This window comes from Babylonia areolata, chromosome 23, assembly GCF_041734735.1.
Source record: "Babylonia areolata isolate BAREFJ2019XMU chromosome 23, ASM4173473v1, whole genome shotgun sequence".
In the NCBI taxonomy this organism is placed as follows: domain Eukaryota; kingdom Metazoa; phylum Mollusca; class Gastropoda; order Neogastropoda; family Buccinidae; genus Babylonia; species Babylonia areolata.
Window position 1 is genome coordinate 2162685 of NC_134898.1, and position 17019 is coordinate 2179703.

Here is a 17019-nt window from a genome sequence, read left to right on the forward strand (position 1 = left end):
CGATTTCGTTCAGCAAACACTGTCCTTTTATTTGTTTATGGTTTTAGTCACACGCCTATGTATACAACACAAACACACACACACACACACTTTCGCACACACACACACATACACACACACATTTTCACACACACACAACACACACACACCTTCACTTACTCGCACACATACACAGTAATTCCCCCCTCCCCCCACACACACCCCTCCTTCCCCTCGATTTTTTTTTTTTCCTACCCTCGTCTAATATCACTTATAGTGAAAAGACGTTAAACTAAAGAATGAATACACACACACACACTGGCACACAAACACAAACACACACATTCACACACATATGCACACTGACACACACACACACATATGCACACTGACACACACACACGCACACACGCACACACTGACACACACACACACACACACAGCGTTTCATCTTTTCTTCTGGTGTCTGTCCCTCTTGACCGGTTTCTTCCTCTTCAGGTTTTTCTTCAGTCTCTTGGCCGCCGACACTTCCGGGTTGTTCACCGCCTGTGGAGAACAGAAATACAGTAAGATATCACGTGATATGACGCGACATGACAAGATGCAATACGACATGATACAATATGAAATCCTACAATGCAATGCAACACAGTTTCAGTTTCTCATGTAGGTGCCACTGGGTTCAGACAAATGCATGTATGATACACCACATCTACTAGGCAGATGCCTGACCAGCAGCATAACCCAACACGCACACACACACACACAAACATTCACACACACACAAAGTGATAGACAAACACACACTCAAACACACAGCAGAAACATACACTACCCCACCCCCACCCCCACACACATATTCACACAGTCACACACACACACAGTGGACACATACATACACACACACTCACACAGAGTGTTGAAAGCACACACACAACACACACACATGCATACAGAAACACAAACAAACACACACACACACACACACACTGACAGAGTCACACACACACACACACACACACACAAAACCTCACCCCGTTCCAAACACCCCGACCCCCACGTTCCCACCAGTGACACGCCACACACACGTAAGGGGGACCAACTTACGGCGATGGCTCTCTTCTGTTTGCGTTTCTCCTTGGTTTCACGGTGCTTCTCCTGCACCTGGGAGTAGGCCTTGGTGAACACCTCCACTCCCGCCTTCCTCTTCAGCCACTCCATCACCTCCTGGGCCAGCTTCTTCAGGGTCTCCTCTGTCATCGTCATTATTATCACCATGATCATTATTGTCATCTTTATCATCATCATCATCATCATCAATATCAACCTCATCATCATCGTTATCGTCAATGTCAACATCATTATTGTCATTATCATCAATATTTAACATCATTCTCACCAGCATCAACACCATAATCAATATTCAACAACATCATCATTATCATTGTCAATATTCAACACCATTAAGCCTGTGATTAAAAACCACAACACAGTAAACAAACAAACAAAAAAACAAAAAATTTTTAAGAAAAAAAGGACGGCCGTTCCTTACCCTTGCCGATGTTCTCAGCCTCCCTCATGAGGGCAGGCAGCACGGAACCCAGAATCGAACCCACAACCTCCGCGTCAAACTCCTGGCTCACAAACGCCAGCCACTTGAACACGTGGGCACGCTGACACACACACACAAAACACACACATAATGTTATTTGATAAAACAGGAAGTGGTGTTCTATTGAATAAGTCTCTGTCTCTCACTGACACTTTACAAAAAAGAACAGCTGTGAAAGCTGCAAATGAGTGGTGCATACATTGCTGTTTGCTGACAATTCACTATTTCACCATGTCCCTCATCATTATCTCATCACTATTTCACCATGTCCCTCATCATTATTTCACCATGTCCCTCAGTAAACAGCTGTGCACATTCCCAAATGGTCCTTTACTCCTAATGAACTCCAGAGATACTAAACCAGTCCAGACCTTCTGTCCTTTACCAAGCCTCTGGTCGAAGGAATCAACTCGTGTCGGAAGTAACTTTCACTGTTCGAATGACGGCTCAGCCGCCGATATTTTCTCCCCCTTGTTAACAGTGTCATTGTCCTGTACATGTGGTATGCTTCAATACGTGTGTATACACAATCATATATGTGTGTACATGTATAAGAATGTGTGTGTGTGTGTACGTGTGAGAGAGAGTATGTGTGTGTGTGGGGGGGGGGGGGGGGGGGGGAGGTGGTTGGAAACTCCACAAGAAAAACAGAGAAAAAAACAGGTCAGTGCCCTCACCTTGATGGTGGCCTGTGAGTTACTGATGCTCTCAAAGTTGGCCTCCTTGATCAGCTTCTTGGCCATCCACGTCACCGACACTCCGGCCGGGTCAGAGGTCGTGTGGTACACCCTGGCCACTGTCGCCATGTTCTTCATGATCTACACACACACACACACACACACACACACGCGCACAATCACACGCACACACCACATGCACATACTGTGAGGATACATACACATGCATACGCACACACACACAAGCACCCACGCATGCACATACACACACAAACACTCACGCACACCAAACACACACACACACAAACACTCACACACACCAAACACACACACGCACACACACACCAAGCACACCAAACACACACACACACCAAGCACACCAAACACACACACACACTAAACACACCAAACACACACACACCAAGCACACCAAACACACACACACACAAACACTCACGCACACCAAACACACACACGCACACACACACCAAGCACACCAAACACACACACACACTAAACACACCAAACACACACACACCAAGCACACCAAACACACACGCACACCAAGCACACCACACACACACACCAAGAACACACACACACACACCAAGCACACCAAACACACACACCAAGCACACCAAACACACACACACACACACCAAGCACACCAAACACACGCACACACACCAAGCACACCAAACACACGCACACACACCAAACACACGCACACACACACACCAAGCACACCAAACACACGCACACACACGCACACACACACACACACCAAACACACACACACACCAAGCACACCAAACACACACACACACACACACACACACGAAGCACACCAAACACACACACACACACACACCAAGCACACCAAGCACACACACACACACCAAGCACACCAAACACACACACACCAAGCACACCAAACACACACACACACCAAACACACCCACCAAGCACCACCACACACACCAAACACACACACCAAGCACACCAAAAAACACACACACACACACCAAGCACACCAAACACACACACGCACACACCAAGCACACCAAACACACACACACACACCAAGCACACCAAACACACGCACACACACACAGCAAGCACACCAAACACACACACACACACAACACACAAACCACACACACCAAGCACACACGCACACACACACCAAGCACACCAAACACACACGCACACACACACACCAAGCACACCAAACACACACACCAAACACACACACCAAGCACACCAAACACACACACACACACCAAGCACACCAAACACACACATCAAACACACACACACACATACCAAGCACACCAAACACACACACCAAACGCACACACACACACCAAACACACACACACACACACACCAAGCACACCAAACACACACACACACCAAGCACACCAAACACACACACACACACCAAGCACACCAAACACACACACACACACCAAGCACACACACACACACACACACCAAGCACACACACACACACCAAGCACACCAAACACACACACACACACCAAGCACACCAAACACACACACCCAGAACACCAAACACACACACACCAAGCACACCAAACACACACACACCAAGCACACCAAACAACACACACCAAGCACACCAAACACACACACACACCAAGCACACCAAACACACACACCAAGCACATCAAACACACACACACCAAGCACATCACACACACACCAAGCACATCACACACACACACACCAAGCACACCAAACACACACACCAAGCACATCAAACACACACACCAAGCACACACACACACTAAGCACACACCCATACACACCAAGCACACCAAACACACACACACCCAGCACACCAAACACACACCAAGCACACCAAACACACACACACACATCAAGCACACACCAAACACACACACACACCAAGCACACACACACCAAGCACACCAAACACACACCAAACACACACACACATCAAGCACACCCACACACCCACCAAGCACACCAAATGTACACCAAATACACACACACACACACACACACCAAGCACACCAAGCACACCAAACACACACACACACCAAGCACACCAAACACACACACACACACCAAGCACACCAAACACACACACACACACACACAAAGCAAACCAAACACACGCACACACACCCAGCACACCAAACACACACACCCAGAACACCAAACACACACACACACCACGCACACCAAACACACACACACACACACACCAAGCACACCAAACACCACACACACACACACAGCAAGCACACCAAACACACACACACACACAACCAAACACACACGCACACACACCAAGCACACCAAACACACACACACACACACCAAGCACACCAAACACACACACACCAAACACACCAAACACACCCACACGCACACCAAACACACACACACACACACCAAGCACACCAAACACACACACACACACACCAAACACACCAAACACACACACACACACACCAAGCACACCAAACACACACACACACACACCAAACACACACACACACACACACACACACACACCAAGCACACCAAACACACACCAAACACACACCAAACACACACACACCAAGCACACCAAACACACACACACACACACACCAAGCACACCAAGCACACACACACACACCAAACAAACACACACACACACCAAACACACACCAAACACACACACACAAAACACACACCAAACACACACACACACACCACACACACACACACGCACACCCCCCCCCCAAACATCACCCTACCTGCAGTGCTAACTCCTCGTCCAACAGAGGTGACTGTAGTTGTACACACAGTGTCTGCACCAGCTGTTTGGCCTGTCACAGTACACATCATCATCATCATACACAGTGTCTGCACCAGCTGTTTGGCCTGTCACAGTACACATCATCATCATCATCATACACACAGTGTCTGCACCAGCTGTTTGGCCTGTCACAGTACACACCATCATCATACACACAGTGTCTGCACCAGCTGTTTGGCCTGTCACAGTACACATCATCATGATCACACACAGTCCCTGCACCAGCTGTTTGGCCTGTCACAGTACACATCATCATCATCATACACAGTGTCTGCACCAGCTGTTTGGCCTGTCACAATACACATTATTATCATCATCATACACAGTGTCTGCACCAGCTGTTTGGCCTGTCACAGTACACATCATCATACACAGTGTCTGCACCAGCTGTTTGGCCTGTCACAGTACACATCATCATCATCATCATCACACACAGTGTCTGCACCAGCTGTTTGGCCTGTCACAGTACACATCATCATCATCATCATACACAGTGTCTGCACCAGCTGTTTGGCCTGTCACAGTACACATCATCATACACACAGTGTCTGCACCAGCTGTTTGGCCTGTCACAGTACACATCATCATCATCATCATCATCATCATACACAGTGTCTGCACCAGCTGTTTGGCCTGTCACAGTACACATCATCATCATCATACACACAGTGTCTGCACCAGCTGTTTGGCCTGTCACAGTACACATCATCATCATCATCATCATCATCATACACACAGTGTCTGCACCAGCTGTTCGGCAAAGCAATCCTTCACTCAAGGATCAGAAAATTTCTTTTACACAAAGAAAAAATTAAACAGAAACATTACAAAGCATAGCTTATCCTGTGAACAGAACATTTCTTTTTTACCACGGGAAAACATTTCAAAGCAGTGCTTGTCGCATGAACAGAAATTTTCTTCCACAACAAGGAAATGTTGAAAGCAGGGTTTCTCTCTCTCTCTCTCTCATGAACTGAAAAAATTATTTTACAGCACAGAACAGAATTGCAACAGAAACATTACAAAGCAAGACTTCTCTTGTCAAGTGAAATGTTACAGCAGGAAACATAAAATAGAAACGACACTTCTTCCGTGAACAGAAAGTTTATTTCGCAACGGGGGGGAAATGTTGAATAGAAAAAAACATAGAGCCAGGCTTCTCAAAGATCACTTTTTTTGTTTGTTTTTTTTCCCAGCAAGGACAAACACCGCGAGAAGAACTGACCTTGGGGGCGGGCAGGTAGGTGTCAAGGTCAGGGCCGGCGGAGCTGAGCACCTGTCCCATGATCTGACAGGTCAGCAGGCGTACCCAGCTGTGGGTGTGTAGCAGGTGACTCTGCACGTACTCTGCACACACACACACACATATATCATTTTCTGACATCAGAAAACACTTACACATACTATTATTTACTCACTTATGTGCACAAGCAGTGACTTTTTTCTCCCCCTCCTTGTCTGATATCACTTACAGTGAAAAGACATTAAACAAAAGAACTTCTTCTTCTTGTGTTCATGGGCTGTAACTCCCACGTTCACTCGTATGTACACGAGTGGGCTTTTACGTGTGTGACCGTTTTTACCCCGCCATATACGCAGCCATACTCCGCTTTTGGGAGTGTGCATGCAGGGTATGTTCTTGTTTTCATAACCCACCAAACACTGACATAGATTACATGATCTTGAACGTGCGTATTTGATTTTCCCTCATACACTGCCAGACCGAAGTTCATCTGTCACAGTCACAGTGTGGGCAGTCCACAGGGAGCAAACACACACACACACACCTACCCAGACACTCCTACCCAGACACACACATACACCTACCCAGACACACACATACACCTACCCAGACACACACCTACCCAGACACACACACACACCTACCCAGACACACACACACACCTACCCAGACACACACATACACCTACCCAGACACACACACCTACCCAGACACACACATACACCTACCCAGACACACACATACACCTACCCAGACACACACACACACACCTACCCAGACACACACACACACACCTACCCAGACACACACATACACCTACCCAGACACACACACACACACCTACCCAGACACACACACACACACCCAGACACACCTACCCAAACACACACCTACCCAAACACACACCTACCCATACACACACATACACCTACCCATACACACACCTACCCAGACACACACACACACCCCTACCCAGACACACACACACACACACCTACCCAGACATACAGATCCAGACACACACACACACCAACCCAGACATGCACATACACACATACACCTACCCAGACACACACACACATCTACCCAGACATACACATACACCTACCCAGACACACACACACACCTACCCCGACATACACATACACACCTACCCAGACACACACAGACACACCTACCCAGACACACACACACACACCTACCCAGACACACACACTACACCAACCACAGACCACACACACACACACACCTACCCAGACATCACTACACACAACACCTACCAACACACACACCACCTACCCAGACATACACCAACACACTACACACACACACCCAGAACACACCCACCAGACACACATACACACAACACCTACCCAGACACACACACACCTACCCAGACACACACACACCTACCCAACACACACACACCTACCCAGACACACACACACACACACCCAACCAACACACACACACACACCTACCCACAGCACACACACACACACTACCAGACACACACACACCTACCCAGACATACACACACACAACACACACCTACCCAACACACACACACACACCTACCCAGACACACACACACCACCCACACACACCTACCCAGAACACACACACCTACCCAGACACACAACACACACACCCAGACACACAACACACCTACCCAGACACACACACACACCCAGACACACACACACACACTCTACCCAGACACACACACCTACCCAGACACACATACACACACACACACACCTACAACACCTACCCAGACACACACACCTACACACCTACCCAGACACACATACACACACACACACACCTACACACCTACCCAGACACACACACCTACCCAACACACACACACACACCTACCCAGACACACACCTACACACCTACCCAACACACACACACACACCTACCCAGACACACACACCTACCCAGACACACACCTACACAGACACACACACACACACCTACACACCTACCCAGACACACACACACACACCTACCCAGACACACACACACACACTACCCAGACACACACACACACACCGACACACCTACCCAGACACACACACACACACCTACCCAGACACACACACACACACCTACATACCTACCCAGACACACACACACATCTACCCAGACACACACACACACACCTACACACCTACCCAGACACACACACCTACCCAGACACACACACACACACCTACCCAGACACACACCTACACACCTACCCAGACACACACACACACACCTACCCAGACACACACACCTACCCAGACACACACATACACACCTACCCAGACACACACACACACACCTACCCAGACACACACACACCTACCCAGACACACACACACACACACACACCTACCCAGACACACACACACACAGACCCAGACACACAGACACCTACCCAGCAGTCTGTGAAGGTCGGTCCAGGCGGCCAGCTTGGCAAGGTCAAGGACGCCCATCACCTTGCGGATCAAGGTCATCAGCAGGAAATAGAACTGGTCCTGCTCACTCTCCTGCACACAGCGACAGGACCGTGGTGATGTCACTTCACGTTTCACATTTAAACTTTTCCTCACAGATGAAGGGAAATTTCCTTGCAAGCATGTAAAAACACAATATACAAGCCACAAAGATGCACCTGCAGGTAACCCCCACCCCCACCCACCTCTCCCGATGTGTGAACATGAACATACAGCACACATGCTTGCACACACATAGACATGCACTTGTGATCCCTAACTACTTAGCCCCTGCCCCACCCCCCTTCAACCTTTGACCTTCATCATGTCCCCTCCACTGCTGGTTCAGCCATGGCCTGATCCTGTGCTGACATCTCTGTGTTAAAGTGTAATACAGTGCAGTGCAATGCAATACAATACAACACAATAGTGAATACAACACAGCCCAATACAATACGACACAACACAGTACAAAGTACCTGCTCCAAAACAGAAAAAGAAAAAAAAGAAATACTAAACATGCACTAAATCAGTGCTGATGAACACAACACACACACAACGACACGCTCCACACACACACACACACAAAATGACACACTCCACACACACACACACACGACACGCTCCACACACACATACACAACGACACGCTCCACACACACAACACACGCCGTGCTCACCGCGTCCGAGGAGAGGTCCCTGTCAAGGACCAGAGGGAAGACATCCTGTCGGCGCGCAGTGAAGTCCCCTGTTTCCACCTCCACAAACAGTCCACACAGCTGTACCCCCACACTGCACAGCCTCACCTGTCAACAACACACACAGCTGTACCCCCACACCTGTCAACATCACACACAGCTGTACTCCCACACTGCACAGCCTCACCTGTCAACATCACACACAGCTGTACCCCCACACTGCACAGCCTCACCTGTCAACAACACACACAACTGTACCCCCACACTGCACAGCCTCACCTGTCAACAACACACACAGCTGTACCCCCACACTGCACAGCCTCACCTGTCAACAACACACACAGCTGTACCCCCACACTGCACAGCCTCACCTGTCAACAACACACACAGCTGTACCCCCACACTGCACAGCCTCACCTGTCAACATCACACACAGCTGTACCCCCACACTGCACAGCCTCACCTGTCAACAACACACACAGCTGTACCCCCACACTGCACAGCATCACCTGTCAACAACACACACACCTGTACTTCCACACTGCACAGCCTCACCTGTCAATAACACACACAGCTGTACCCCCACACCTGTCAACAACACACACAGCTGTACCCCCACACTGCACAGCCTCACCTGTCAACAACACACACAGCTGTACCCCCACACTGCACAGCCTCACCTGTCAACAACACACACAGCTGTACCCCCACACTGCACAGCCTCACCTGTCAACATCACACACAGCTGTACCCCCACACTGCACAGCCTCACCTGTCAACATCACACACACAGCTGTACCCCCACACTGCACAGCCTCACCTGTCAACATCACACACACAGCTGTACCCCCACACTGCACAGCCTCACCTGTCAACATCACACACAGCTGTACCCCCACACCTGTCAACAACACACACAGCTGTACCCCCACACTGCACAGCCTCACCTGTCAACAACACACACACCTGTACCTCCACACTGCACAGCCTCACCTGTCAACAACACACACAGCTGTACCCCCACACTGCACAGCCTCACCTGTCAACAACACACACAGCTGTACCCCCACACTGCACAGCCTCACCTGTCAACAACACACACACCTGTACCCCCACACTGCACAGCCTCACCTGTCAACAACACACACACACACACAGAGGATTGTTTTTGGTTGGAATGTGTGTGTGGTGGAGAGGGGGAGGGAGGAGTGTGTGTGTGTGTGTGTGCGCAACCTCACCTGTCAACAACACACACAGGGTTGTTGTTTTTTTGTTGTTAAGTTTTTTTTGGTTGGAATGTGTAAAGAGGGTAAGGGAGAAGTGTGTGTGTGTGTGTGTAGGTGTGTGGGGATGTGGGTGTGTCACAGTGTGGGTCTGGATGTTTGGGGGCGGGGGGTGGAGGGGGAGTTTGTGTGTGTGTGTGTGTCACAGTGTGCGGGGTGAGTGCGTCACAGTGTGGGTGTGTATGTGTGTGTGGAAGGTGTGTGGGTGTGGGTGTAAGGGCGTTTGTCAACAGAAAGCCTGACATCATTACCTTTTCCTCAGCTAGCCACTTGAGAACCAAGGAGAACAGGTTGTCCCTGCTGGTCACGTCAATCTGTAACACACATCAAAATAATAATAGCAATAACGGTATTTATATAGCGCTGAATCTTGTGCAGAGACAAATCAAAGCGCTTTCACATCAGCCATTCACATGCATGCATAACTCTATAAACTTGAGAAACTGAAGACAAAGAAGAGGCAGGGAAGGAGGCTATCTTGGAAAGAGGTGGGTTTTGAAGCCAGACTTGAAAGAGCTGAATGCGGAGACCTGACGAAGCGAAAGAGGAAGTTCATTCCAAATGCAAGGTCCAGAGACAGAGAAAGAATGGCGGCCAACAGTGGAGTGTTTGAATCTGGGTATGCATAAACAGAGTGTATCCGAAGCCAATCGTAGAGAGCGAAATGGGGTGTAGAGGTGAAGGCAGCCACAGAGATAGGAAGGGGCAGATTTGTGCATACATTATGACATAGACTGCTGATCTTGTACTTTATCCGGTGTGAGACAGGGAGCCAATGGAGACGTTGCAAAAAGAGGAGTGATGTGCTCAGATCTTTTCTTTCTGAGGATGAGTTGGGCAGCAGAGTTTTGTATGCGCTGAAGGGACTGAATGGATGAAGCAGGCAAACCAGACAACAGGGAGCTACAGTAGTCTTGACAGGTCTGACTGATAAAACTGATGGACAGTGTGTTGTCAAGGGCAATGCCGAGGTTCCTGACTGAGCTGGAAAGAGGGATGGATGTGCTGCCAAGTTTTATTGTGTCAGTTGCGATGGAAGAGAGTTTTTGTTTAATTCCTATGATGATTACTTTGGTTTTGTCCATGTTCAATTGTAACTTAATAAGAGTCATCCAGTTTTGAATGTCCAGGAAGCAGTCGGATGTTTCTTGCAAGAGCGAGGGCAAATTTTCAAGGGTATCACTTTTCTGAAGTTGAGTGTCATCAGCATAAGAATGATGACTGACATTGTGGTGGTTGATAATTTCAGCGAGAGGAGCAGTGTACAGTGCGAAGAGCAATGGGCCTAAAACAGATCCCTCTGGAACTCCATTTCAACTTTAACAGGTTCAGACTGACATTTATTAACTATGACAGACATCACCTAGTCAGTCCTGCTGCTCTGGGCTGTTTAACATGCACAACACAGTCGTGCATTGTATGTAAGCACATGCTTACACATACAGACACGTACACACACACACACACACACAAACATAACTCACTCATGTTCACTCACTGACACACACACACACACACACATCACCTGCCCAGATACACACCAAACCTCCCCCCCCCACTAACCCCCCCCCCTGCCCCCCCCCCCACACACCTAACCTATCCCCCTCTACCTCCACCCCCCACAGCCTCCCTCCAATACACACACACAAGCACACACACACACACACACACACAAGCACACACCCTGACAGTCGAGCACTGACCTTCTCCAGGAGAGTTTTGATGGTGGCAATGGCCAGCTCACGACAGGCGCTGGCTCCGTCAGCGTACATACAGGTGGCCAGCGGCAGGAAGAACAAACCACAGTACTCCTGCAGGATCTCCTGTTTCGGGGGAAGGAGTGGGGGGTGGGGGTGGGGGTTAGGGGGGGACACAAAGCATGGGGTCAGTTCTCTGTCACCTTTGTTCATCAGTTTGGAACATGTATAACTAAGTTCTCTGTCCATCAGTTTGGAACATGTATAACTAAGTTCTCTGTCACCTCTAAGTTCTCTGTCACCTCTGTCCATCAGTTTGGAGCATGTATAACTAAGTTCTCTGTCACCTTTGTCCATCAGTTTGGAACATGTATAACTAAGTTCTCTGTCATCTTTGTCCATCAGTTTGGAACATGTATAACTAAGTTCTCTGTCACCTTTGTCCATCAGTTTGGAACATGTATAACTAAATTCTCTGTCACCTTTGTCCATCAGTTTGGAACATGTATAACTAAGTTCTCTGTCACCTCTGTCCATCAGTTTGGAACATGTATAACTAAGTTCTCTGTCACCTTTGTCCATCAGTTTGGAACATGTATAACAAAGTTCTCTGTCACCTTTGTCCATCAGTTTGGAACATGTATAACAAAGTTCTCTGTCACCTTTGTCCATCAGTTTGGAACATGTATAACTAAGTCCTCTGTCACCTCTGTCCATCAGTTTGGAACATGTATAACTAAGTTCTCTGTCAACCTCTGTCCATCACTTTGGAACATGTATAACTAAGTTCTCTGTCGCCTCTGTCCATCAGTTTGGAACATGTATAACTAAGTTCTCTGTCAACCTTTGTCCATCAGTTTGGAACATGTATAACTAAGTTCTCTGTCACCTCTGTCCATCAGTTTGAAACATGTATAACTAAGTTCTCTGTCACCTCTGTCCATCAGTTTGGAACATGTATAACTAAGTTCTCTGTCACCTCTGTCCATCAGTTTGGAACTTGTATAACAAAGTTCTCTGTCACTTTTGTCCATCAGTTTGGAACATGTATAACTAAGTTCTCTGTCAACCTTTGTCCATCAGTTTGGAACATGTATAACTAAGTTCTCTGTCACCTTTGTCCATCAGTTTGGAACATGTAAAACTAAATTCTCTGTCACCTTTGTCCATCAGTTTGGAACATGTATAACTAAATTCTCTGTCACCTTTGTCCATCAGTTTGAAACATGTATAACTAAGTTCTCTGTCACCTTTGTCCATCAGTTTGGAACATGTAAAACTAAATTCTCTGTCACCTTTGTCCATCAGTTTGGAACATGTATAACTAAGTTCTCAGTCACCTCTGTCCATCAGTCTGGAACAGTTTGTTGTGATTTTAGAGCCCTTTATTTCATGAATGACTTAAGTTCTCAGGCATCCTGATGGTGACTGACCTCATCAACATGCGACTGACCTCATTGACCTCATCAATATACAACTGACCTCATCAACAAGCGACTGACCTCATCAATATGCTTCTGACCTCATCAACATGCGACTGACCTCATCGAAGGTGGAGAAGATGGCACGGAGCACCCTGAGGGCCGACAGTCGCCCGGCCTCGTGTTCGTAGCTCAGCTGGTGGATGTAGAAGGCAAAGTGCTTCTCCAGCTTCCGGCCCAGCGGGTAGTCCCTCAGGTACTGCAGGACCACCTGCACACAACAGGTACCCGGGGGTGACTGTCAGGGTCAGGTGGAAATGATGTCATCACACACAACATGTAAAGGTTAAAGGTCCCATGGCTTTTTTTTATGACCATCAGGACAGTGAATTCATATTCATTTTTTAGGGCTCTGCATAAAAAAGGCAGGGACCAACCCTCTCCTTTTGGCCGTTTAAACCTCAACCACTACCCCCCCACACCCCCAAGTCAGGCAGCCATTCACACCTAGGTGGCGTGAGGAAAATCAAGGCAAGGACAGAACACCGAGCCAGTGAGGCCATCGTGGACTCTCTTGGTAAAGAGAGAGGGAATGTATCGTAACTTGGGCAAGACACTCTCTACTTCCTATCAAATTCCAGCACAGACACAACAGCAGCTGCCTCTCCTGCTGTTCCAGTTTCAGTAGCTCAAGGAGGCGTCACTGCGTTTGGACAAATCCATATATGCTACACCACATCTGCCAAGCAGATGCCTTACCAGCAACGTAACCCAACACGCTTAGTCAGGCCTTGAGAAGAAAAAAAGAAAAAAGAAAAAAAAGAGATAAATACATAAAAAAAGGAACAACTACTACTAATAATAATAAGTATAAGGCGCAAAAACTTGATGAAGTCAACAATAAGCGTACAAAATAAAATAAATTAACTAAATAACTAACTAAATAATAATAATTTATAAAAAATAAATAAATAAAATAAATAAATGAATAAATAAAATAAATAAATAAAAAAAGACAACAATGACAGTCTGAGACAACTGATTATCATACAATAAAACTTTCGATTCCTAGCATCCTTAGCGTCCTGAACGACAGAATGTTCACCCAGGAGGACGTTCCTCTTGCTGTGGTTCTTCAATGCTGCCTGATAAAAGACTAAGGGCATGACACCTTTCTTCCGTCACTGCTGCTGTGTGCACATGTCAAAGGATCGGTATAAGGACAAGCCCGGAACTTCCCTTTTTGAGGAAGTGTCTGGATGTGTTCCAACGAACAGGAGGAGTTTGTATTATACTCCATGTTTGGTGTTACATATACTTACCATGTCAAACTGATGCAAACTAAGCCTATTGGTTTGCTCTGATTGGCCAAATTTCGCGCGGCTAACAGTGAAAAGACGGGCCCACCCGCTCACAGCCAATCAAACGCCTCTAAAAACTATAAGCGCTTAACTTTTATTTACCAGTGTGCTGACTGAGTTGGTAGCATAAGCAGCACTGACTTAAAGTTGTGTACCTTGTGTGTGAAGAGAGCTACCACTCTTTTGTCTTTTTTCAAACTTTTTTTTCAATTTTTTGTACAGACATGTATACAATATACAGAAAACAGCATGAACAAACAGTAACATCCAATGAGCAACAGGAAAATGGATAGAAGGATTAAAAGATGAAAATAATAATAATAATAATAATAAAAGGAAAAAAGAGAAAAGAAAACAGATTAATTAACCAACTAGTCTACTTGACCAATCATTCAACCAATCAATATTGACAATAGTAACAGTAGTAGTGGTGATGATTTCACTTGTAATAGCAGTGAAATAATTAATAATAATAATAACATAGTATCAATAATAATGAAACCAGTAATAACATAACAATAGCATCAATTATGTTAATTACTGCAACAGCAACCAGTCTTTGTTGTTTGTTGACATGAATAACAATGGAACCAGTAATAACGTAGCAACAGAATCTATTACATCAACTACTACAATAGCAACCACTCTTTGTTGTTTGTTAGACATGAATAACAATGGAACCAGTAATAACGTAGCAACAGCATCAGTTACGTCAACTACCACAACATCTACCATCTCTGTTGTCTGTAAGACATAAATAATAATGAAACCAGTAATAACGTAGCAATAGCATCAGTTACGTCAACTACCACAACATTTACCGCTCTTTGTTGTCTGTTAGACATGAATAATAATGAAACCAGTAATGACATAGCAACAGAATCAATTACATCAACTGCTACAATAGCAACCAGTCTTTGTTGTTAGACATGAATAATAATGAAACCAGTAATAACGTAGCAATAGCATCAATTGCATCAACTACCACAACAGCAAAGACTGTTGTTAGACATGAATAATAATGAAACCAGTAATAACGCAGCAACAGCATCAGTTACGTCAACTACCACAACATCTACCACTCTTTGTTGTCTGTTTGACACAGTGGGCACACAGTAAGTAGGGACGCTGTGTTGTCTGTTTGACACAGTGGGCAGACAGTAAGAAGGGACGCTGTGTTGTCTGTTTGACACAGTGGGCACACAGTAAGTAGGGACGCTGTGTTGTCTGTTTGACACAGTGGGCACACAGTAAGTAGGGACGCTGTGTTGTCTGTTTGACACAGTGGGCAGACAGTAAGAAGGGACGCTGTGTTGTCTGTTTGACACAGTGGGCACACAGTAAGGAGGGACGCTGTGTTGTCTGTTTGACACAGTGGGCAGACAGTAAGGAGGGACGCTGTGTTGTCTGTTTGACACAGTGGGCAGACAGTAAGGAGGGACGCTGTGTTGTCTGTTTGACACAGTGGGCACACAGTAAGTAGGGACGCTGTGTTGTCTGTTTGACACAGTGGGCACACAGTAAGGAGGGACGCTGTGTTGTCTGTTTGACACAGTGGGCAGACAGTAAGTAGGGACGCTGTGTTGTCTGTTTGACACAGTGGGCAGACAGTAAGGAGGGACGCTGTGTTGTCTGTTTGACACAGTGGGCAGACAGTAAGGAGGGACGCTGTGTTGTCTGTTTGACACAGTGGGCAGAC

At 46.9% G+C, this 17019-nt stretch overlaps 1 protein-coding gene across 1 annotated transcript in view; it reads right to left on the reverse strand.

Moving 5' to 3' along the window:
- Positions 1-320: 320 nt before the first annotated feature.
- The window catches only part of LOC143298188 (small subunit processome component 20 homolog), a 94374-nt gene continuing 77675 nt past the window's right edge, over positions 321-17019 (reverse strand). Inside the window, exons 54-64 of the mRNA XM_076610942.1 lie at positions 14081-14230; positions 12545-12664; positions 11093-11155; positions 9541-9666; positions 8803-8914; positions 6354-6475; positions 5067-5138; positions 2269-2409; positions 1532-1652; positions 1087-1232; positions 321-525 (exon numbers count right to left, since the gene is read on the reverse strand). Of these exons, the coding sequence (XP_076467057.1) occupies positions 427-525; positions 1087-1232; positions 1532-1652; positions 2269-2409; positions 5067-5138; positions 6354-6475; positions 8803-8914; positions 9541-9666; positions 11093-11155; positions 12545-12664; positions 14081-14230 (1272 nt within the window). The 3' untranslated portion in view covers positions 321-426. The remainder of the gene's footprint in view (positions 526-1086; positions 1233-1531; positions 1653-2268; positions 2410-5066; positions 5139-6353; positions 6476-8802; positions 8915-9540; positions 9667-11092; positions 11156-12544; positions 12665-14080; positions 14231-17019) is intronic.